General features: G+C 35.1%; 1 protein-coding gene across 3 annotated transcripts in view; it reads left to right on the forward strand.

Moving 5' to 3' along the window:
• Positions 1 to 10,979, forward strand: part of LOC145266527 (centrosomal protein of 104 kDa-like) — a 122,384-nt gene extending 111,405 nt beyond the window's left edge. The window contains exons 26-27 of one of the 3 annotated variants that reach the window (XM_080122284.1): positions 1,526 to 1,672; positions 9,836 to 10,130. In XM_080122284.1, coding sequence (XP_079978410.1) covers positions 1,526 to 1,672; positions 9,836 to 9,924 — 236 coding nt within the window. In that variant the 3' untranslated portion in view covers positions 9,925 to 10,130. Of the gene's footprint in view, positions 1 to 1,525; positions 1,673 to 9,835 lie in introns of all 3 variants that reach the window. The other 2 variants (XM_080122281.1, XM_080122283.1) reach the window with 2 other exon arrangements.
• Positions 10,980 to 26,997: the final 16,018 nt, after the last annotated feature.

The raw sequence follows: 26,997 nt of genomic DNA on the forward strand, positions 1-26,997 counted from the left end.
CTTGGCGGGAGAGAGAGAAACGCTGATAGTATCACTGAAATATTTTGCATATTAGAGCTGGCTAAATTAATCTACCATTCCGAAAAAAATTATAAATGTCTATTCAATAAAAACTGGCTGAAGTATGTGTCTGGTGAGGGTTTATAATTTTATTCTGTTCATGTTCAGAATTCCTTCCTATGGAAAAAAAAAAAAAAACAAACAAAGAAAAAACATGTATGGTGTATATGTAACATAGCGCGGACGCGAATGCATGCGAAATGGCGTTATCAGTTATGGCCTCAGTTTTTATAAAAGAATTAGGGGTAGGAAAGGATGCCATAGAGGCCACAACAAAGAATATATGAAATGAATAACGTTGGAAGTGTGTAGATTCTGACTCCATATAATTAAAGACAGACGAATGTTGAAGGTTGAGAACCGACTTTATTTACTACCAACAATTTGTATTAGGAGAGGCAAAGTGTTCATAGGATGGAATGTGATTTAACAAAGGAGATGAATGTTCGTAAAATGTTTGTAGGTATGTATGAATTGACAAGGAATGAATGTTCATAAACTGTTTGTAGGTATGTATGAATTGACAAGGAATGAATGTTCGTAAAATGTAACTTATCTTTTGGACGATGGAGATGGTTAGGGTAGGCCGGTCATCCTGCTGTCGGTGATGCGTGTCCTGGCTTGTAACTGGAAAGCGAGTGACTTTTCATCAGCAGCTAGCAGCCCGGTGTCTTCATCTTCTTTTTCCTCCTCTCTTCTTTGGTTTGTATGAATTAGGCGTTGTTTAGAATTGAAGGCGTTTGGCCCATAACATGAGAGCGTAATCGGCTTCAGTTCACTTGTGCCTTATTTCTTTTTCTTCTTCATTATGTCTCTTCAGGTTTGGTGACAGAATCCGTCCATACGTTCACTGATGCAGCGGGGCGAGTTCTCTTCTCTTCATCTCTTTAGGTCGGGTGGGAGAATCTGTCCATGCGTTCACTGATGCAGCAGGGCGAATCTCCTCTCCTCCTTTTGGTTCCCTCAAATCCCTCGTTTTATAGTGGCACACCGGCTCCCAGTGACTGTGATATTTGAGGTGTTTATTTTAGGCGCGGAGCTCTGCCATTGGTCGATAATTATTTTATGGTTATCTTACTTTTTCTTCCCAAGCGGAAGCAATGCGTGGAGCCATGTGCAAAAGACGATTTTTCATTTTGTCTCTCCTGGTGGATGCGTTAACATCCGGTTCGCTGCTAAAAAGAAAAAAGGAGCTCAAAATGAAAGAAAAATAAAACAAATTATTTTTACAATTGTAGCCATCCGTATTATAAGATTTGTGTGACGTCACTTCCAATGTAAATAAAGAAGTGCGGAGCGTCAGGATAACCAAAAATCCCGTAAATTGATCAAATAATCCTTTTGAAACAAAACAAAAACAATAAAACCAGCAAGGGAGATAATTAAGATGTACTAAATTATTAAAGGGAAGACACTCTTAATTGTTTTAGATTTTTTTAAAAGCCTTTAAAATTCCTATTTTCAGTTATTGATGCCAGTGAGGCTCTTTGCCCACTTTGCCGTGTAAAAATCAAACCAAGCGATGAAGGGTGGAAGCAACATTTAATGGCGTCGTGCAAAAGCAACCCGAGACTCAACTTAACTCAATCCAAAAACCAAACGGTACCAACAGGTAATTATAGAACATTTTCATTCCTCAGGTGGTGTTCCCTTGAATCTGAGGGACAATAACTTTCAATTTTCCGATATATTTTTCCGATTTAGTTATTTCTTTGAAAATTCATATCATGTTGAATGATTAAGATTGTATTCATCTCCTAGGATTATCTCTATTTATATAGAAAACGCATTTTATCTCTGTGTGTGTATGTGTGTCTGTGTGTGTGTGTGTGTGTATGTGTGTGTGTGTTTATATGTGTGTGTGTTTGTGTGTGTAACTGTGTTTATGCGTGTTTGTGTGGGTGACTGTGTGCGTGTTAGTGTGTGTTTGTGTGCATGTCTGTGTGTGTGTGTCTATGTGCGTGTCTGTGTGTGTTTGTGTGTGTCTCTGTCTGTGTCTGTGATTGTGTGTGTGTCTGCGTGTGCGTCTGTGTGTGTCTGTGCTTGTGTTTGTGTGCGTGTGTGTGTGTGTGCGTGCGCACATGAGTGTGTGTGTGTGCGCGTGTGTGCGTTCCCTATGAACTCCAAAACGGCTGGATCGATTTTTTTTTTAATTTCACACAAATGTACTTTATGTGTCTGGCAGTGTTCCTAGGTAAGTTTTGTATCGAAATGTCTCTGATAAGTATGGAAAATCGATAACGAAAAAAAATCCAATCAAAGAAAGAGCAGCCCGATTTTGCCCAAAGTTATATACAGACTAACATCACAAGTACACATGAGAAGATTTATCACCATGCAAGCAGAAGGGCTCGGCATATAAAATCAACAGTAGATTTTTTGATAAGACATGGGACAGTTCGAAGTCAAGGATTCTGTTTATAGCACAATTGAACCACGATACTTGACTTTTGCATTTAAAACTTTAATTCAAGCCATTATATGAAAATAATTTTATAAAATCAACAGTAGGTTCTCTACAGTGCAATGTAGACTACAATGTATTGTGGACTAAGTCACTATGGGGAGGCATGCGAAGCTACCTCCTGGTGCACCAATGGGTTCCCGACTAGAGCAGGCAATCAATCAATTTGAATGGACGATTTCACCGATTTCGATGATAATAAATGTGTTGGGAGTGTAGAACTTGATGCTCATTCAGTCCTCGGCAATGTCAGGTTTCTCTGCTCGTATATATATATATATATATATATATATATATATATATATATATATATATATATATATATATATATACACTCATCATCAAAAAAACTGGGCCAAGAGTGAAAGAAGGATCAAATCGATTTTTCACTATTTTTTCCATGAATTTTTGTAAATTTTAACTGAAAATTTCTATTTTGCAGATCATTATTATTATTATAGCATATAAAATTAACAAGTGAAAAAATTAATCCTAAAAATGGTAAGACCGCATCTTGGCGATGATATAAAAAAACGAATTGCAGGATTAACGCAGTCCAAAATGACTTACAAGAAGATTTTTGATATTTTAACAAAAGAAAATATGAAAACATCTCTTTCTGTAGTGAAGCGAATTGGTCAAAGGTTCGAAGTCGAATGTTTGGTAAAAGGGAAATCTTAGAAGGACGATCACAGTCTTTAATTAACTGTTTTGAAGGATCGAAAGAAAACTTATGTCGACCATAGCAAAGAATTAAAACAGGGGCTGGAAAATTCTCTTTCTTGATATACAATATTTGGACTAATTAAAGAAATATGATTTTCCCCTAAAAGGTGTGCAAAGAAGCCATTTTTATCTAAGAAGAACAGCAATGATAGAAAGAGATTTTTCTCGTGTTATGGCAAGACAGACTGGTTCAGGAATGTTTTCTGGTTAGATAAAATCAAGATTTTGCCTTGTTAGTGATGCTCCTGATGCTCCTAAACGGTGCAATCGAAGAACTGGAGCATGATTTTCACCAAGTTGCATAAAAACGACAGTTAAACACGGGAATGGAGGGATAATGGCACAAGGAACTTTTATTACAGCAGGAGTTGGAGAAGTTATTAGATGTGAGAAGTCAATCAATGCAAAGGAATACATTCGAATATTAGAAACAGGACTGTTACCAAGTATCCAGAAGCTGAGAATATCTCAGAACATTATTTTTCAACATCATAATGCCACTGCACACACTGCTAAAGTCACAAAAAAAATGTTTTTCTGATAATTCAATTGATGCGATATTTTCGTCAGGTTAAAGCTCTGATTTAAACCCAATCGATAAAATTTGGTTCATAATAACTCGTGCATTGGCTGGAAGAACTTTTGAGAACAATGACAAACTATGGGAAGCTGTGCAAAGCGAATGGAATAGCATCTCCTCTTCACAGTGTTGCACTTTGGTTGAGAGCATGTCTAAAAGGATTCATCTTATGAATAAATCAAAAGGGAATGCGATCCCATCCTAAGCATTTATTAAAGTAAATGTCTTGTTCTGTGTTATTAGTCTCGTTTAAGTTTCCTTGTTCAAGTGTTCTTTGTTTAATATAGCTTTTAGTTCAATAAAATGGATTAAATTTGTTTGGCCCATTTTTTTTTTTTTTTTGCTCACGAGTATATATATATATACATATATATACATATATATATATATATATATATATATATATATATAGTAAGGAAAATTAGAGACATTTATGAATGTCCCTCTTTAATATCGGGTGGCTGGACAAGATTAAAGAATCTGGAGGTCATATTTGATTAAGTTAAAAAAAAAAAAACTGTCATTTTGACTCTCGCTTTTAATAGAAATCATGCCGAGATATACAAAGGAAAAGTCGACGTTTGTATAAATCAGGCGACAGATCAAACAAGGGAGATAAATCGTGAAGCAAGGGAGATTTTTCTTTTATTGTTAGGTGAAAGTACAGAATAGTTTTAAAACATCCTCCCCATGTTAAGAATGGCTTTCTAAATAATAACGTTATTATTTCAGCGCGGTACAATAAGTGCATGAATACCAATTTAGTTAAGCAACAAACAAAAAATTCAGTATTTTAATTAAATTAATCAAAATTTGAATAATTTCTAGTTATGTTTTCGTAAATATATATTGAAAATATTTTTCTAAATAAAAAAAGTAATTTAATTAAATAACGAACAATAAGAAAAGGTTGGAAGTAATATAAAATTTAGGAAAGTTAATTGTTTTGCCTTCCTAATAAATTATAGCAAAGAACAGGGCGCAAAAGAAACAAACTTCTTTTTAAACAATAACAATAAAGAATATTTTATTTGTAGCAGGAACTGGCAGGTCAGGCTGCAAAAAAGGGAAGAAGGAAAAAAAAGTTCTTTTAAGCTCGTCGAAAGTTAGTCAGTACTGTGTCGTGCCCGGCTGGATAGCAGTTGTCTCAAATCGAGACCGTCAATAGTGGACAGGAGACGAAAGAGGATAGATGTTGCTAGGCTGGCGGTCCGGTTCTGACTGGCTGACGTTCCCTCAAGACTTTTAGAGAGCAGATGAATCAATGCGCCCTGTTCGTTGATTGGTCAGCCTGTGGCCGGAGAACTCAGAGGAGGGGGCATTGATTCACCAGAGAAAATAGCTCTCTGTGACTGCTACAAAAATATGCTTTTTAAAATAAGCAATCTGGGTTATGTCCCCTGTTTCTGCAATCTTATTTTTAAAAGAAATCGAAAAGAAAGTAGAAGATGGAGGTGATAATGGGGAGAAGGATGACGAGGACAAGTATGCCTTAAAGCCAGTATAAAAATTACCTGAATCGTACTTCTCCCCTAAAAAGAAAAAAAAAAAAGAAAAGATTAATGACTCAACCAGAAGAAATAAAAATAATTGTAATTGGCGAAAATAATTTAATAATGTCTTATGCTAGTTTGTATGAATCTCTGATCTCGAACGAGTACTTCAGTGGGGCTGGTTAACTTTAGTGCATCTAAAACCAAACTCCTATCTTTACATCATCAACGCTCTGATCCCCATCTGGCATCAATTGAAATGGATAGCTCTCGTCTAGGAGAAGCCCCATGTTTTGACAAGCTTCTGGGCTTGATCTTCACTCCTGATCTGAAATGGAACACGTACATCAAGTCTGTTGCCAACGTCGCTGGGAAAATAGTGGAATCCTTCTACCGTTCCAGAAGATATCTCACTACTGATGCAATTCTCTATCTATATAAAAGCCAAGTACGTCCAAGGATGGAATACTGCTGCCACATCTGGGCAGGAGCTGCTAAAAACAGCCTATCCTGCCTTGACAGAGTACAAAATAGACTTCGTGGCTTAGTGGGGGATGCCCTTTTCTCTTCCCTGTAACCTCTCTCCCACATGTTTTATCGTTATTTCCATGGCAGGTGCTCGTCTGAACTCCAATCTCTGGCCCCCCCCTTGCCAATCTTTTACAAAAAACACCCGTCTAGCTGAATCCACTGTAAAAAACTTTCTCCACTCTTTATCTATGCCTAAATCAAAACGTAGATTCCATGAACAAAGCTTCTTTCTTAGAATTGCACGCCTGTGAAACTCTGTTCCGTCTGCCTGCTTCCCTCCTGACTACAACTTGGATGTCTTCAAGTCCAATGTAAACAAATTCCTTATGAACCGCCCCCTTAAGTAGACACTTTAAATATTCACACTAACGTACTGTACTTACAATAACCTTTATCCCTGAGTAGCTTCCGGGCCTTGATAAGTGGTGACCACCTTGTAAAAAAAAAAAAAAATGAAATTCTATTAATCAAAGACATCATGTTGATGAAGGTAATTATTTTTTGTATTATTTGGATTGTTTAGACTATTATTAATGTTATCTTGATTGTTTTTTCCACAACGTTTCGGCTGATGCAACCTCCGCCTTCCTTCGGGTGCACACACTGGATGTTATTAGAGAATAGTGAAAAATATGTTTGTTTTTGTTTTTTTGTTTTTTTTTGTTGTTTTTTTTGTGTGTTTGCTTTTTGTTTGTTTGTTTGTTTGTTTTTTCTTTTTCCAACAAACATAGCCGTTAAAAATTCCAAACGCAAATAGCGCCGAGTCTTTTTTTTTTTTTTTTTTTTTTTTTTTAATATATATATCCGATCCCTATTTTGTATGATGTTTGGATATTTTTTAGATGAGGATTTATAATTATTTTTTGTGTTATTTGGATTATCATTCTCAACTTGTTTGTTTTCTTTGTTTTGTTTTTTAGTTTGTTTTTTTTTTGTTTTGTTTTTATTTTATTTATTTTTTTTTTTTTTTCCACAACGTCTCAATAAAGATAGTTTCACAAGAAATCAGGAACTCTTAATCTTTCGACTCAAGGGAGACAACTCTCTTAAGAGTTATCTTCCTTTGAATTGTAGTCACACAAGATTTAAACAAAGAGTTATCTTCCTTTTCTAGCAGTTTTGTGCTGGAAACGATAACATTTCTGTGAACGCATAGTCCATTTTTTACTTTAGGGTGACAACGTGTCCTATAATGGGAAATAACTTTATAGATAAATCGATCCTGACGTGATAACACCCATAAGTAAACAGTCAAATTTTGTTTAATCATTTATTGTTTTTAATCCACTCTCTTTTGAAACGTATAAAAATAGTATTTTAATGGAATGTGTTCTGATGAACTCATTGCACTTGTGCCCCCTCGACGTACATATCCCCGACAAATCCGCTTAGTAGCAAGATCACATCCTTCACTGTTGAGGTCCTTCAATGCTAAAAGTGTCTTCCCTCGAACAGCTAGACTTTGGAATTCCCTTCCTGCTACCTGCTTTCCTAACTGTACTGATATGTAGAATTTTAAATGTAATGTAAACCAACATCTTAATCTTTCTTGGGCATGGTCCCAATTAGCTGTCCCTTATGTCCAAGTGGCAATATGCCTTGTTTGGGGGTGAAGACGAGTAACAAAAATTAAATAGAATTTAATTTCGATCGATGAAACCGCATCATCATCTTCATCATCATAATGATCATCTTCATCCTCGTCATGATCAACTTCAACATCATCATCATCTTCAACATCATCATCATCATCTTCATCATCATCCTCATCATAATCATCATCATAATCAGCATCATCATTTGTTTAACATCTGTTTGGCATGCTGATATGCGTTTGACAGCTTTCAGAAATCGACATCCAAACTAACCTATCTCTGGCCAAGTCTTGATTTATCCCTCTCTCCTTGACTTTTCCTTGTGAAATGTTACCTCAACTGTTCTATATCTACTATGCCAAGAACTTATCTATTCTTTTAACGTCCTCATACCATCAAAGTCACACATCTCCAGATACTGTCTTACATCATCATTATCACCATCTTCAATATCATCATCTTCAACATCATCTTCAACATCATAATCATCATCTCCAGATACTGTCTTACAGATTTATTATTCCTCTGACGTCATCAAAACAAAGCTTGTCCTTAAGACTTATACTACACATCCATCACATCATTCCCGTATCATTTCTCTCCATGCAACACATGTCCTCAATTCTCACTGGCTAGGTTTCACTTCCATATATAATCACACTGCATACACATGCCTAATAGAATCTTCCATTGGTCGACATTGGTAACGCTCAGCTGTTTCGTAATGGCAAAAGTACCCTGAACTTACTCCATCCACTTCTAATTATTGCAACCACCATAGCACCGGCTCAACCCTGTGCTCCAATTTTATCATCACGGTAACAAAACATTTCGAGAACCTCAATAGCTTCATCATCGAGATACGTTTTCTCCGCATCTGAAATCTCATCAATCTCTGTTGTCTTACACGTCTTGCACTCAAATTGGTGATCCGCCTTCAACCGAATAATGCAAATTGTCAATCATATTCAACATTTCAAAAAACAAAATGAAAAATTAAATCAGGTAATAATCTCAGGGTCGATTCAAAAGAGGTTTGGTTAAGCATTATGCAACTCTTGCTTCACAATTACAAATGCAACCACCTGAATATTGGCGGTAGCCTGGGAAACGTGAAACAAAAGGACTTGTGAGCAGACAACTTGTGAAACTGAAGAAACTGTGTTCGAAAACTTACTTAAAATCCAATTTTCATTGACGGGTGATATTGGGGATAGCAACGTTCATGGATTTGGAAATATTGAAGAGTTGTCCCCCTTTGACCGCCATTTGTCAGTGATATGAATTGTTTTTTAACTGATGACGTAGACTTTTAACTTAGGGACTCTGGGTTATCACTCTTTGGTTGTTTTTTTTTTTTTTTTTTTTTTGTTTTTTGCATAAAAGGATGCGTAATGCAAAGTGTTCCTTCTCTTTAGTGTATACCTTTCTTTATGTATAGATGTAAAAATAAATAAGATGTAATTTTCTCCATCTCTTGCGTGCTAAGGAAATGTTACGTTGTTAATTCATTCATTTCTTTGTCATCATCAAGATATATTTTCCACAAACGAAATGAAGTTATTTAAAGAGGAAACGCATGTTCTCTTTATTTACTTCAAAATTAACTAAAGTTATTAATTAACCTAACAACCTAACAAAAAGGTTATTAATTGAACCAACAGTTTGGTCCCTTCCTTAGATGTTGTTAGGTTTATGAATAGTTACCACTAACGAGGAAGACTTCATATAGACTAGACAATTCTGAGGCACGATTTTCTATGCACAAACCAAACAATATTATTTTGAATTTCTCTCAAATAATATGCAAAGATTAAGCTACGTTCATATGAATATTCAAATAATAATATTCAAGACAATCTTAGGGTTTGTAATGCTTTTAGGGCGCACCCTAATAAAATAAATAATTCGATACAAGCTTCTGAAATGACAAACGCCACAACTTCATAAAATGTAACACAGAAAAGGTTTATTGAGGAGAATGTGATATTTTCCTTTTAGAAAGCTGGACTCCGGCACCTGGTATTATCGCGGTAGTTATTCCAGTGGAATCGTCGATACCGTAGAGATAACACCGAGATGGAGAGAGAGAGAGAGAGAGAGAGAGAGAGAGAGAGGGAAGAAAAGGAGGTCCGTTCCGTTTGGTGTCTCTCTGCGTAAGAATGAGTTGTTCTTCTTCAAACCGGATGCTGGCCGATTTCCTTTGGGGATAGGAAGTATCAATGTGCCGTACCCCTGATTGGTCAAGATGTGGCCGAATAGCACAGGGGAGAGGCATTGATTCGAGGAAGAAAAAAGTCCCACTTGTTTCTGCTACATAATTCTAAAAAGACTAGACAAAAAAACAGGTTTAATCCATGATTTTTTTTTTTTTTTTCTGCTGCAGGTCGAATAACAGCATTGAATGCAAAAACTAAAGAAAGGGGTCACATACCAAAAGGGACTTCTCGGCAAGGCAGAACCATCAACACCTGAGCGGACACAAGCACCTGCTACAAGATGATATAATGATTCCTGGCTTTGTCTGGATTGTCGGTTTTACGGCATATCAACTCTTTGGATATTTGGTACTTAGGCAGAGAATGACCCACTTTTTCATTAATGTTGCGTCTGCATATTACGTAAACTGCCGGATCATGCTGTACGTTGATCAAATTTTAAAATACTAGAAAAGAAGAAAATATCATGATAAAAAACATTTATCAGATAATAATTTAAATGAAGAAAAATAGAAATACAATAATGATTTTTTAAAAAAATCAATCTATGGTAATTTCCATCAATAATTTTTTGTTTTGTTTTTTGAAAAATTAATTTTTTTTTTTTTTTTTGTAAGAAATGTTATTGTTTTAAGTAGTTTTATTTATTTATTTATTTTATTTTTTTTTTTTTTTACAAAAATTTTTATCAAACAATTTCCATTCTGTGCAAAATAAAAGAACATTTTTTTCTGCCGACTGTAGCATTACCTGCGAGATTCATTGTGACGACTTTAATAAAATGATTGATGTTTAATGATTTAAATTTTTGCATGATTAAAACTAATATTTTCTTCGAATTCATATTCAAAAAAATTTCGTATAACAATTTCCGATCCTGGCAAAATGAAAGAACATTTTTTCCGACATTGTGACGGCTTGTACAAAAATGATTTATTCTTAATGATTTGAATTTTTGAACAATTAAAACTCATATTTTCTTCCAATCCATATTCATTGGCCACACACACACACACACAGTACGCTTGTATTGTCGTCTGGTCGAGCGATTTTCATTGGCTGAGCATTTCATAACATTCCTGTGATTTACATAAACCTAACGCAACATCCACAAAAAAAGCGGGTCATTCTGTGCATAAGTACCGGATATTTTTAAAACCAAACCCACAATGTTTCTTGTAAAACAACAAAAAAAAACTCAATACAGTTCACTGCAAACAAACTATTTTTTTACACAAAGTTTGAAAATAATTCTGGGGTCATACTTTACCCCCACAACATTATTGAAATAAATAAACGTGATAAATCCAACTTGATTTTAACTTAATTTACTAATTTCGTAGACTGTACTGGCAAGCATTTGATCTTAGATAAAAGACGATTCTCCCAGCCCTCCAAAAAAAAAATTATCTATATACAGTAGAACCCTGTGATATGACATTAATCCGTAATGGGGTTGGGATCATAAGACGAAATCGCTATATGGCGAAGCCTAAGCAAAATTTTATACAGTACATATTAAAAATTAGTAACAAACTACAATACAGTATGTAATACACATGCATATAAGCAAATAACATTATAATTAACACTGTAAGGCAGGGCAAATACTGTAACCAAGGGCCAGAAAAACATTCTAGGAGCACCGTTTCTCGGGGTTATGCTATATATATATATGTACAATTATATAAATGCAACTTTTTCTGTGTGTGTGTAAATTCATTCCTTTTAGACTCCGAAATAGCTGAACGTATCCCAGGGTTCTACTGTATATATAAAAGTGGGAGTGTGTGTGTGTGTGTGTGTGAGGACATCTTTCAACCTATATACTCAAGGATCTTTAGATCTACAGACTTGAAATTTGGTATATAGGATATTCAGACATGTGGAAAACTTTTTAATCGGTTTTCATCCAGATAAAAGGGCTGCTAAGGGAGTCACAATTGAAAAATTGGTACTGGGTAGTAGGGGAGGTCATCGGATTTTTATCCGTTTCTCAACTGTTTCACGACTGTGTGTGCGCAAATCATTCACATGACAGATTCCTTATGTTAAAAATAAGTAGGTTTGAAAATACTTTTTAAAAACGTGTCAAGCTGGCCTAATGGTCATCGTACTTGATTCATTGTCTTTAGGTTTTGGTTTTGATCTCAGCTAGAGTATTTTTTTTTTTTACTTACAAGAAGTGAACTCTTTAGAAAAAAATATAATATTCGCATACACATGCCTCAGTTTCTTTCCGTTTTCTTTTTACTTCATATTTTTTTTTTTTTTTTAAGAAATTTAAGTTAGGTTTAATACCGGGCAACGCCATGTACACCTGCTAGTATATAAAGAAATGAATGAAAGGTCATGTAATCGTTAATAAGGTTCATAATCTTTTCAAAATAAACGGTACTGACTTATTTAGACTTAGGAATTCCCACCGTAACGTTGTCATTACTTGGTAACACAGACCCATTGTAGAGATTAGACACAGTCCGGTAGAAAGATAAAAAAAAAAAGTGCATCTGTGTACCGACCAGATCCAAGTGTGGGTCTAACTGTAGCCATTTTGGATTCATTGTCTCTGTCTTAATCAACTCCCAAACCAAAAGGCCCAGGTGAGTTGTCTTGCATCCCAAGAACTTATTGAAGGCTCCCTGTACATACTAGTGTTTTACTTCAAGTGTATCTTTTAAAATCTCCTTACAAATTATGTATCACTTGAAGGAAAATACAAGACAGAAAGAGACGCAAAACAAAGAAACGTGTACCGGATCCAAGTGTGGGTCTAACGGTAGCCATATTGGATTCATTGTCTCTGTCAATCAACCCTCAAACCAAAAGGCCCGGGTGGGTTGTCTTGCGTCCCAAGAACTTATTGAAGGCCCCCTGTTCATACTAGTGGTTTTACGCAAATTGTATTTTTTTTTAAATCTTAGAAACACTGAAACTTGACAGAACATACATGACATTAGCTGAAAGAGACACAAAACTAAGAAACGCGTAGAATAAAAAAGACAAGTGTCTCTCTCTACCATTTTGTAACAACTTTATCGATCTTCAATAGGTTTGTATAGAGAAATAGTTAGAGACTAGTGTTGGGACAATTAATCGGAATCGGGAATCGGAACTTTTGGGGGCATCGGAATCGGGAAAATAGAAGCTTAACTTCTGATTCCAAAACGATTCTTTAAATTTAATAGTCATCATTATCATTATTATTATTACAGGGTGGTCGCTAGAAAAGCGGGAAATCTGAAGGTCAGTTTGCAACAGTTTTAAATAGGAATTAAGTGCGACCTCGCTTCTCTGTAAAAAGCATCGTCGGTCTGCAGCCTTTTGGAATAGCATTTTCCCAGTTGAAATCTACAAATATTATTATATACAGGGTGATCACTAAAAAAGCGGAAAATTTGAAGGTCAGCTTAGATCATGAATAAAATGCGTGATTGCTATGTTTTTATTGGCACCGTGTGAGTGTTGTAAAAATAAATTGTTGTTTGACGCTGCAGTGAAGTGCACCGATGACATTTTGAGTATCTATTTTTTTTACACTCAAGGATAAGGGTTAAGAGTGTACAGTATTCAATTGGACAATATGAGTATAATATAACATTTGTCTTTGAAAAACTTTGTAAAAATTATTCTTAGTAAAAATAAATCATTGTTTGATAAATTTCCCACTTTTCTAGCAACCACCCTGTATTATTACTAGCAAGACCTGTGGAAATTCCGCAGGGGACTCATTCATATGTAATATATTGATGTTGGCATTCGGTAGATATTCAGTGTAAATGGAGAAACTCTGATATTTTTGTAGCTATGGTTGAGGACAAGCTGGTCTGCTGTGTGATAGACGACCCCGTCCCCATGTGTGTAATGGTGGATGTATTTAATGGTAGAGGAATTGAAAAGGCAAAAGGTCGCATAATGAGGACGAAAATATACCAGCGAAAGAAATGCAATTTATTTACATAAAGAATAAGAGTTTGTTACTTGCGATCGGTAGCTGTGAAAGGCTGACTGGCTAGTCAGGGCGCTGTGGTGGCTCATGCCACCCGGAGCGGTGTTTGTAACATCTTGACTGCTTGAAGGTCCAGCACGAAAGAGGAAGAAATGTGGAGAACAGGAAATGATGTAGCTAGGTCGCTCTTTTGAGTTGAAGGGTGACAATCGAGTTAGGCTGGGAGTTTTCAACTCCCACAATATTCCCTTCCTAGTTAGCTGGAAGCTAGAGAAAAGAAAATTGGAGAAAAAGCATGCATATATATGCTTGCGTGTGTGTCCACTGTGTAGAGAACGAGAGAGAATTTTTTTATTTATTAAGTAGCAGGGTGAAAAGATAGAGACGCGACGTTAAAGGATATCAACCTTTTTTAGCAACAAACGCGACAACCAACACAAAGATGTTCACCAAACACTGTACACGTTTGGATTTCACAACGATTCACCTTACCTCACCTCACTGAAGTTCTCCAGCTAACATGAGTAAGCTGCACCATGCACACTGATACACTCATCCATTTTGTTAAAAATGCAAAAGTATTTATACAAGCTAGCAGGGACGCCCAGCATAGCCCACGTCGTAAAGTATGCTTAAATATATTTTACTCTTGCAGATTTTGTATATATCATTATAGAGTTAATGTTCTATCGGTTTTTATATATTATAAAGTTGCAATTTAAAAAATAAAAAATATATCTAAATGACTTGGATTCATCAGCTTGAATCGAAACTGAATCCCAAACTTATGAATATATCTATATATATAAAAATCTAATTCTTGGTTCGTTAGTTATTCATAAGACAATATTTCTACATTCAATTGAAATTTTCAGACAGTCTATCCTTAGAGTCGAGGAATGTTTTTATGTTATTAAAATAAATTAAATTGCAAATTATAAAATTAATTAAAATAAAAATATTTTTCGTAAGTCTATTCTGCGAGACTCTTCCTGATTTTTACATCCGGTAAATTCATACACCATGATTTGACGACTCTAATTGATAAGTAAAAAAAAAAAAACATCCCCTATTTTTTAAATTTAAATTCATTTTTTTATCTTCCCAATTTTTTGATTAAAAAAAAATTGCTTGCCAGAAGGTGCATTTTAAGTTGAAACATAAAAGTCGAAGCACCTTAACAAACCATTTTTGTTGTAAAAATCATTTTTTAACAAAATTGGCAGTACACTTCTTTTTTTTTTTTTTAAAACAGTTGTTTCTATATAAGAAAATATGAGCTTTATTATTAAAACTATAAATTGTTAGGTGAAAGTACTTTTTTTTTCAAAGAAAAACGTGTTTAAATAATCCCTTTTTTATTTTTACCATGGGAAGGGGAGGGTGTTTTGTAACTATTCTGTGCTTTCAACTAACAATTTATTATTTAAAAAAAAGATATTGTGAAATTTGAATTTAACTTGAAAAAAAAAAAAAAACAAAAAAAAAAAACAAGGTGAACAGCATGTTCAACATTATAGCCGGAGCCTATTTGGCAATAAGGTCCGATTCATATACGTTAGTCAATTGTTTTGTTCTGTTTTTTACCGTAAATTGTTAGGTTAAAGGTTTTTTGTTTTTCAAGGAAACATTTTTTTAACAAAATTGAAAGTACACTTCTTTTTTTTAACAGTTGTTTTTATATAAGAAAATATGAATGCTTTTTCTTTATTAAAGAAATTGTTAGGTGAAATACAAAAAAGTTTCTACCAAGAAAACCGTTATTTTTTCAGCCATTCTTACCATGGGAAGGGGATGGTGTTTTGTAACTATTCTGTGCTTTCAACTAACAATTTCTTAAAAAAAAAAAAAAAAAAAGGTAAATTTTCACATAAGGTCCACCTCCACAATTTTTAACATGGGTAGGTTGTGGGTGTTTATTCCAAAAGCCGTTCTTAATATGGGGAGGTTGGGGGTGTTTATTCATGGCCGCCAGTGAATTATAGTGCATAGTACAGATCTATATATCTCGAAAACTACTTGCCTCTGCAAATTTTAAATGAGATTTTTTTATTCAGCATAGTCAAAAACCTTTAAAAGTAGTCATTTTAAAGAAAATTGTGGAGGTCAACCATCGCTTGTATTTTTATTTTATTTTTACTATATAAATATATATATATATATATATATATATATATATATATATATAAGAGTATTGGCTGGAGAGAGCTTGATATGGATATCTAAAACGGTCCTAATTATTGGGTTTGAAACCGACGGTACTAATGACTTGTCTCATCTAAAAACTTTCTGTAATACATATTTATATATATAATATAAAGCTGAATGTGTGTGTGTGTGTGTGTGTGTGTGTCTGGTCACGAATAGGCTCCTATATGGTTGACTATTTTAAAAAAACTGATTACATATAATGATAGAAGATGTATCTAGACACAGGAATGGGTATGTTTGATCTGGCAGAACGGTGGTTCATTAAAATTGTGGGGTCTGCATTCGTGCCTGGTCCACAAAGTATGGAAATAAAAAATTTTTAAAAATCGTTTACAAGTGTTTTTGATATAGATGTACATAAGAATACTTTGATAAGTATGTTTTAACTTAAATAGGGACGGCATAATAAAATTGTGGGGTCTGCGTTCACGCCTGGCCTCCATAGAATGGAAATAGACACAAACTTTAATAAAGACTTTCCATATCTATTTGTGTAAGTATACTTTGATAATTATGTTTCAGTTTGAAGAAATATGGTATAATAAAATTATTGGGTGTTCGTTCGCACCTGACCTCCATAGAATGGAAATATGTCACAAAGTTTAACAACGTTTTTTAATATAGATCCACAGAATATTGTGATAAGTGTTTCAGTGTGAACAGGTATGGTATAATAAATTATGGGGTTTATCTATTTTATTTTTACTTTCATCATATTTTGCTTTGGTTTTCATACCCCCAAATTCGAAGCTATTTCTTGACAACCCTTCCTTTTCATAACCTATCATACTTTCATAAATCAGAGTCCATTTTCTGTAAGCTGTTTTGTAACCCAGTCAACGACGGGTACTTTTGCTAGTGTATATATATATATATATATATATACAAGGTGGAGCAGAGCAACTTGCTTATTTTGAATATCAATCAAAAACCACTATTAATAATTTCCCACACTCTTTATCTGTGCCTAAACCTAAACATAGATTCCATGAACAAAGCTCCTTTCTTAGAACTGCACGCCTGTAGAACTCTCTTCCGATCGCCTGCTTTCCAGCTGACTACAAATCTGACTGTCTTCAAGTCCAACGTAAACAAGTTTTTGATGAACCGTCCCCCTAAGTAATCCAATTTACAAAATTACCACTACTTATGTTCACATTGACTAATGTATACCCATTGACCCTTATCCTCGAGTGGCCTCTGGGCCTTGATAAGTGGTGACCCCCCCCCCTGTAAAAAAAAAGAAGAAACCTTCAGCTCCACTCTCTCAAATAAGTTTATCCTTACCATCCTCGGAGCAATCATCACTTTAGAGCGCCAAATTTAAATAAGCAAATTGCCTTGATAAGTGAGAAAAAAAAAAAAAAAAAACAAAAAAACACACAAGTTATACAACTAGTACAACATTTCATTTTTTACCAGTTTTAAAGATGAAATCAGTAAAATGGCGTCTATTCTACTCTATACACTGAGTTAATCGAATTGTGAAGTTTCGGTCAACTCTTTCCAGCATATCGATGGGTATGTTGCCGACAGTTCAACGAATGTTGTTTTTCAGGTTATTGAAGGTGCTAGGACGATCGTTGTAAACAACTGATTTCAGATATCCCCATAAAAAAATAGTCATATGGTGATAAATGCACGTTGCGTTGCAATGATTGAAAAAAAAAAAATGCCCTAACAGCGAATGTGCGTTCAAACTTTGTCCACTCCATGATGATCACTGGGCTTCCTGAAAAATAAACAAAAAATAAATAACACACGTTAAGAACCGTTGAAATGAATGGCTCTCGTCTTGGGGAGGCTCCATGTTCTGACAAGCTGCTGGGCTTGACCTTTACTCCTGATCTGAAATGGAACACGTACATCGAGTCTGTTGTCAAGGTCGCTGGAAAAATGGTAGGATCCTTCTACCGCTCCACTAGATATCTTATTGATGATCCAATTCTCTATCTATATAAGAGCCAAGTACGTCCAATGACGAAGTACTGTTGTCATATCTGGGCAGGAGCTGCTAGAAGCAGCTTATCCTGCCTTGACAGAGTTCAAAATAGACTTTGTGGCTTAATGGGGTATGCCCTTTCCTCTTCCCTGCAACCGTTTTCTCACAGAAGAGACGTTGGGAGCCTGTCTCTGCTTTATCGTTATTTCCACGGCAAGTACTCGTCTGAGCTCCAATCTATGGCTCTCCCTCGCCAAACTTTCACAAAAAACACCCGTCTAGCTGAAACCACCGTCAATAATTTTCCCCACTCTTTATCTGTACATAAACCTAAATGTAGATTCCATGAACAAAGCTTCTTTCTTAGAACTGAACGCCTGTGGAACTCTCTTCTGTTTTCCAGCTGAATACCATCTGGTTGTCTTCAAGTCCAACGGAAACAAATTCTTGATGATCCGTCCCCTTAAATAATCCAATTTACCAAATTTCCACTACTAACGATTACTACGATATTATCCCATTGACAACTGTACACTCAATAACCTCTATCATCAAGTGGCCTCTGGGCCTTGATAAGTGGTGACCCCTATGTAAAAAAAAAAAAAGAAAAAAAGCCAAACTTTAAGCTCCACCCTCTCGGAGAAGTCCAAGTTGCTCTGCCCCAACCTGCACATATAAGAGACACGTACATAATATATACTCCATAATGTCAAAGCATAAAATAACATTTTTGCTGACTTTTTACGGAAATTGCTCCAGACAAAGCATGAAGCCACTTGATGTAAGAAGCTAAAACCAAAAATACTGTTTCAATGCTAAGTATTAGAAGGATGGATTCCGACCCAGAAAACGACAATTCTTCCCCCTCTGTCAGAAACATCGCTCATAGCATTTTCGTCAGCCTGTAAAGCTAAAGTGCGAAGTAGCACACCTTGATTAACTATCTTATTTCTGATCGCCTTTGTGCGCCTCTACTAATCTCACTGCCTATACTTTTATTCTCTTAAACTATTTCTTTTTTTTTTGTTGTTGTTGTTATAGTTTTTCCTCTTTTTGTCTTCTTTAATCACTTCCTAACACTTTGGGGGGGGGGGACGTCCATAGTATTAAAAATAAACACAATGAAAATAACTGTGCACAAATCAGCGAATGAAACCAAAATAAATTTTTTAAAAAATACACCCCCCTTTCCCCCAATGTGAATACCGCGTGAATAATGCACCGTTCCGACATTTGAAAATACTAACGTTCAAAACAACAAACGGACTAATATAAAGAACACAAGTTATTCCCCTTAAAACTAAGATGACAATGTATTGTATGCATAAGATGAAAACATTATATATATATATATATATATATATATATATATATATATAGTGCAAAATTTTGTTGAAAATTCAAAGACTCACGTTTTCTTTTTATAACCTTCGTTTATTTCCTAGATTTTTCCATTACAGCTGTTTCATTAATGAGTTGGCAATTTTACAATTGATGTTTCCGTAAAAATATCCTTTCCCCACCAACTTCTTCAGATGTTTATCCATTAGATTTTTACAACAAATGGTATATTTTTAACATGCTGGACATCCCGAATACGATGTCTAGCAAAAAATTTGTCTTCAAAATCATTGGATTCGGCATTAAATAACCTGAAAAGGGTTGATATGCCGTAAAACAAAACCAACAATCCAAATCTACTTACTGATTCTCTGCTCCAACAACAATATGGCAAAAAAAAGAAAAAAAAAGAAGTACTGAGGATGAAGTGTAACTTCGAAATATAAATTTGAAACAAAATAAATATGTTTATTTTCATAATAATGCGTTGTTTTTTGGCTTCAAACGTATCTAATACATATTATATTCAACAAAAAAATATATATTTTCACAAAACGTATCTAATACATATTATATTCAACAAAAAAAATATATATTTTCACAAAAAAAATCAAATCAGAAAATGAATAAATAAACAAGACAAAGATAACAAATTAATATTTTTATTATAGCATCCCATGGTCATAAATTGAGGGATCAGTTTTCCAAAGAGTTAATAACAAACTGATCGTCCATATAGAAACATCACACAAATATTTAAATTCAGTAGAAAGAAACGAGAATGAATTAAGGCATTTTTGGGGTTTTTTACGTTAATTAATAATTCTTACGTTATCAATAATTTTAGCCATTTTGTTTTTTTTTTTGGTACTTATACAGAATGAGGACCGTGTTATTACCTGAATTTTCTTTATGTAAAACTAGCATTGCCCGGGTGTTTGTAGGTGTGTGTTAAGCAAAAAATAGGCAGGCAGGCAGGCAGGCTCGAACCCGTACTGTGCGCCCATCGTCAAACCGGAAGTGACAAAGGTTTAAATTAAGGCTAGTCAATCAAAAAGAAGGGATGACTTTCGAAAATATCGGCGAAAAAAACGACCCCATCCTGTAAAAAAGTGCCCCCGTTGAGGGTGAAGGAATTAATGTTTTTAGCCAATTTTTCAATATCTGTCATCCGAAGGGTCGTGCTTCAAAACGATACCGATCTTGCAAAAATCTGTTGCCTCTATCGAAAGTTTTAGGCAGACATACAAACATACATACATTTAAACAGACAGGTGAGATTTATATTATAAATGCCGGAAGATGTCGAATGAAAGTTTTTTTTGTTTCGCGCAAATTCTGGCCAATTTTTTCAATAAAAAATATATGGTTTCTGTTATTATGAAGACAATTAAATGAAATATTGATTGAAAAATGAAAACAATATTTCTTGTATTTCTGGTATTAAACAATGTCGATTAAGGAGAGGTGTGGTTGGAGATTGTGCATCTCCTGTCACAAAAATTTCACGCGCAATGAACCCCTTTGTGGGTATCCATAGTCAGTCAAAGACTGAAGGAGCCCGTTTAAATGAAAGACTGTAGGACTACAGATTTTATAATGCTGTAAACAAACTGGGATACGCCATTAAGAATTTAACGAAATACAGTACAGTATATAATACACATGTATATAATTAAATAACATTATAATACCATAAGGCAGGACAAATACGGTAATCAGGGGCTAGAAAAACATTGTATTCCACATTGTAACAAGAAAAAAAAACGTATTTTAGGGCACTGTATCCTGGGGTTCTACTACATCGATATTTATAAGACAATCCCAAGCAGATAAAGAAAGCTCAATATGCGAGATAGAACAATAATATAAATGGAAATTTTTTTAGATAAATATGTAGAATTACAACAAAATTTATTGTTTGGCAAAGGAGTACATATGAATATTAAAGATCTTTCCGTAATCCATGGATTTTCAGCAATTCATTGAAAATCAATGGATTTTCAGCAATTCATTGAAAATCCATGGATTTAGGCAAAAAAGCTATAATAATTATTTGTATTCCTTTGTTAAACATAAAATTTTGTAATTCTACATAATTTCATTCAGAATATATATATATATATAAAGTAAGATGATTGATAATTTATAATTAAAAGTCGATTTCATAAGGAAGAACAAACAAAATCAATAAATTGTATGATCGTTTCGGAAATATTAATATTAAAATAGCTCTAAGATATACATGCCTATCGAGCTTATTATATATGTACATTACAACGAGCACTGTTTTCTTTTCTTTTAATTGTATTATTGAATGCACAAATACATTAAAATATACTTTGCTCTTTAGACTATTGTTCTAATCCCCAAAGTATATATATATATATATATATATATATATATATATACAGTGTTGGTACAATTAATCGGAATCAGAAAAATCTGAGCATTTGGGAATATCAGAAAAGTTTGTGCATATTTTCCAATAGCAAAATTATTCTTTTGTCTTTTTTATTTGTTCAAAGTAAAATCTTCCTTTGCTGGTAATAATTAGAAAATAAATATTTATTGGTTTTTAACTATTAGTAAAACTAAAATCGATAGATGATTCCCACAAGTGTATTTTTTTGTTAAGAAAATATTTCAACATTTGCGCATGAATTTTTACGGTAATCGCGGAAAAATAGCAACTCTATATTTAAATAATTAGAGATTTATAAAGAATCGGAATCGGACATTTAGTACGGAATCGGGAAAAATATTGGAATCGTCCCATCACTAATATATATATATATATATATAAATATATATATATTTGTAATCATCGACACACAGTCCTGTTTCGTTGTATCACAACTCATCAGTGCCGCTAGACTAGAATCTCTTCCAAGCCAAGGATTGAACCTAGAACCGTCGTGTTGACAGTCGGCAGTTCTCCCACTCGACCATGGGATCGACGCCCATAAATAACTCATCGGAATGTCTATTTAAATAGACACCCGCCTATACACACACACATATATATATATATATATATATATATATATATATATATATATATATATATACACACACACACACACACACACAGCTATACAGTTTGCTATGTATTAAGTGGTTTCTTTTGTTTTGTGTTATTAATTAAATGAATAATATTTCTAAATATGTGATAATTTAGTCAGCATGGCTGTAAAATAAGTAAAGCACACCACAGTGTGGAAAATGAGATACAGACAGAATTTTTCATTTTATTTACATCCAGCCCCATGAACTAAATAAATAACTTGGTTAATAATATTACCTATGAAAACTACAACCCCCCCCAAAAAAAAAAATATTACCTATGCAAAAAAAATAATATTACCCATGCAACCCCCCCTCCCCCAAAAAATACAGCTTGATAGTGCATAACATACTGTTGTGCTGTATCCTCAAGCCATACAGAGCGTCCCTGCGTTGTGGGTTGGGGAAAGCCCTCTATTTATAGAGGGCAGCTTCGAATATTAAATCAGAAACCGCTGACAATAAGGAATTATGAAATGAACATGAATAACAAAAATAATCAATACTGGGTGACCGTCGTCCAGGATTAAAAGGGTCCATTAACTCGTTCACACACCAGACAAGAAAAGTTATTTGAAAGTATGAACCCTCTTACCTCAGATAATGGTACTAGCATGACAGAGGTCCACTTGGATCAGCCATCAGATCGTGAATTAGATCCTGGCCCCAAGCCATCATGTGCAACAACAACAAAAGGAAACAGAAGAGGCCTAAAAACCCAACCTTCGATAGTTGCAAAAAAGAACGTCTTGTTATATTGATACAATTAATCAAAGTTTGAAAAATGGAGCAAAACTGCAGATGAAATCCTGTGAAAATTAGAAATTCTGATATCCCTGAAGAAAAAAAAGCAAACAACAGTTGCTAAACTATGATCCCTTATATTGCAAATCAAGAGATAAATCACAGAAGACGAAGATGATGTCAAGAATAAACGACTAAAAGATGCTGAGAATGATTACCTCTAAACTATCATGTGTATCAACAAAAGAGGCCTAAAGACCCAACCTTGGACAGTTGCACAAAAGAACGTCTTGTTATATTGCTACCATTATTCAAAGTTTGAAAAATGGAGCAAAACTGCAAATGAAATCCTTACCGAGAAAATTAGAAATTCTGACCTCCTTAGAGAAAAAAAAATCAAAAGATACATCACAGAAAAAGACGAAAATGACATCAAGAATAAAACCCTAAAAAATACTGAGAATAATTACCTCCCTTTTTTGGAGACTAAGAAAAGACTGAAGTCCAGATGGAGTAAGGATGAAAAGTGGACTTTATCTGGGCCATGGAATATGCTAAAAGCAAATATGTAAAACAAAAAAAAAAAAAGAACAGAAACCTGGAAGGAAATCTTCTATTTCTGCCCATGCAAGAAGAATATCCCACCTAGTAATATAACATGTCAAAAATACAATGTTGTAAAAGAACAAGTGTTCAACAAGGAAGAACTAGAATACAAATAGAAATAAAGTAACAGCCCTACAAAACACACAAAACTTGATGAGATTGGTTAGGGTTAGAGTTAGGGTTAAATGTGAGCCTGCAACATCACCATCATAGATCATCAACAGAGAGCCCCTTGATACGAAAAATCCAGCAGAGGTGCATAAATCTATATTAGGAATCCAAACACCTACAGAATCCTCATCACCACCTCACTCTCACTATAAAGTAGATGACATATCTTCAGCTTCATCAACGCTTGAAATAACACCCTCACCAAGAAAAACTTGATCATTTGTTTTGCTTCCAGAAGCTGATAATGATCAGTTGGTTGGATTGGTTGTTTTTGTTTTACGGCATATCAACCTTTTTCAGGTTATTTAATGCCGAATCTAGTTATTTTGAGGAACGATTTTTAATGGAGTATATATATTTTTTTTTAAGTCAGAATCTATTTAACCCATAGCTGGGACCCTAACAGGTACTACCACTCCGGGTCAGAGTGGACCTGGGAGCAATGGCAATTAAAGGGTGGCTCCACACTCCCCAAGGCCCGCAAGGTGGGGCCTCACCATCGGATATAGTTTTAGGTCATATCCAGGACCAGATCAGTTGGAAATAGGAAGAAAAAAATCTGCAACATGATAGAAAGAGTAAAGAATATGAGGATGGAACAAAAGCGAAGACTACCTAAAGTAAAACCTCAAGAAGCTGCAAGTCATCTATATATCTAGAAAAGTGAACGTGTCTGTCTGTCTGTCTGTCTGTGTACATTTCCCTACGCAATAACTCTGTCAATTTTTAGTCTATAGACTCGAAATTTGAAATACCGGGTACTGAGATTTGGGAAAATTGATGTGACGGGTGTCAGCCAGAAATTTGGCTGTTAAGGGGTCAAATTTCAACGATTTGACCTTTAAGAACTCTACCAAACTCCTCCGACAATTTTGGGTCTAGACACTTGAAATTTTAGATTTAGGTTCCTTGAACATGGATCTAACTTAATAAAGTGATTTGAGCCCAAAACAATAAATTTTAAGGGGTCATAATAGGGGTCAAAGTTTTAAAAAATTAACCATTTTTTTTGTTTTTTGCTTATTTTGCACAGCATACACCTCCAAACACCCGAGCAACGCCGGGCACCCCTGCTAGTTGATTATAAAAGTAAATATTGCACTCATAAGAAATAACCCCCAGGCAACTAAATAATATAACATATGCAGCTGGATTATACATTAGCTATAAGATACTTTTTCCCAATAAACACCAAAATACAATGTAACCAACGCAACACCACACTGGAAAATCAAGCTGCTAAAACAACTAAATACTTGTAGAAAGGAGCTAAGTCAATTAAAACAGTTCACTAAGAACTCCACAGTGGAAGATAGGCTCAAAAACACTGTCAAAAGAATCTGTGCCAAATTCCAAACAAATTGCGAAAATATCGGAAACATGATAAAGGAACAGTTGGCAAAATACCAGCCATTGCCCAAAGGATTAAGCATCGCATGGCAAAGATTAACGCAAAAACACAGAAAAAACTTTTTACAAACAATACCAGAACTTTCTACAGGGAAGAAATTAAAATCAAAAGATCCCCCATGCAAACAGGAATTAGAGGATTACTGGATACCGTTATTTGAAAAAGAGGAAGTGCATAACCAAGAGGCCCAGTGGATTCATCAATACAAATAAAAACAAAAGAGAAATCCCAAAGCCAAAAATAACACCAGATAAAATTAGATCAAAGCTAGCACAAGTTAAAACCACAAAAAACCTGGCATTCACAACATACCCAACTTCTGCTTGAAACAGCTGATAGCACTAGACAATCATTATATTAGATACTTAACTAGAATGTCGAAAGCTTATGAACCAAAACCATCAAGGGTAGTAAAAGGCGAAATAAGCTTAATAGTGAAAAGTACGGAAACCAAAAGCCCCAGCAAATATCGTCCAATATGCTGCCTGACCATAACCTATTTACTAGATTGATAACCGATAGTATTTTCGAACATCTCTCATCTGGAGCTTACCAAGAACAAACAGGATGCAGGAAAAAATGCCTGAGCACTAAAGATCGATTGTTCATCAATAAGATCATTTTCGAAGATTGCAGGAAAAGGGAAAGGAACCTTAATATGGCATGGATTGATTATAAAAAAGCATTCGGTAGTGTGTCTTATTTGTGGATACTACAGTGCCTTGAACTATATAAAATCCATCCGATCATAAGAGAAATTATAGCTCCCCAAATGAAGGAGTGGCCAACATCTATTACACTAAACCATAACAAGGGAAAGGATATCCATTCAAAATATAAAAATAAAAAAAGGAATCTTCCAAGGAGACAGTTTATCTCCTCTACTATTTTGCTTAACGATGGATCCTCTCAGACTGTGTATTTATTTTCTTTCCCACTGAGCAAATTAGGCACAAGGCCGTTTTTTAATGTGGAGAGAGAGGGAGAAAGGAGGGAAAAGGGGACAAGCTCCCGATGGGTGGGAAATGGGAGCTGGATAGTAACTGTTGGTCTGTAGGGTGATCCCTACATTGACCAAGGTCTGATATGTGGGGGTTACCCCACATATGGTCTGTGCTTGCAGTATCTGTCGGAACAGATACTACACTTTGAGGTATTTATTTGCTCCCCCACTGAGCAAATTAGGCACAAGGCCGATTTTTAAAGTGAGGAGTGAAGGGGAAATGGGGACCAACTCCCCGGAGAGTAGGGGAGCTGGATAGTGACAATTGGTATGAAGGGTTACCCCTACATTGACCAAGGTCTTATATGTGGGGTTTCCCCCACATATGGTCTTTGCTTGCAGTATCTGTCGGAACAGATACTACACTTTGATCTTTTTATTTATTTGCTTCCCCACTGAGCAAATTAGGCACAAGGCCGTTTTTTAATGTGGAGATGGAGGGAAGGGGGGAGGGAAAGGGGGTACCAGCTCCCGAGAGGTGGGAAATGGGAGCTGGATTAGAAACTGTTGGTATGAAGGGTTGCCCCTTCAGTGACCAAGTTTAGATATGTGGGGTTACCCCCACATATGGTCTTTGCTAGTCATAGCTGGTCTTTGCTAGTCATAGCTTTGCAGCATCTGCCGGAACAGATGGTATTTATTTGCTCCCCCACCGAGCAAATTAGGCACAAGGCCAATTTTTAATGTGAGGAGTGAAGGGAGGGGGAAGGGAAAAAGGGGACCAGCTCCCGAGAGGTGGGAAATGGGAGCTGGTTAAAGGTCAGGCATGTGGGGTTGCCCCCACATCTGGTCTTTGCTAGTCATAGCTTGCAGTATCTGCCGGAACAGATACTACACTTTGATCTTGTCGCCCGGGCCGCGAAGGGCGGGGGCTAGTATGATGGA

The sequence above is a fragment of the Euprymna scolopes genome, chromosome 41 (assembly GCF_053919585.1).
Source record: "Euprymna scolopes isolate OS-2025 chromosome 41, ASM5391958v1, whole genome shotgun sequence".
Lineage (NCBI taxonomy): Eukaryota > Metazoa > Mollusca > Cephalopoda > Sepiida > Sepiolidae > Euprymna > Euprymna scolopes.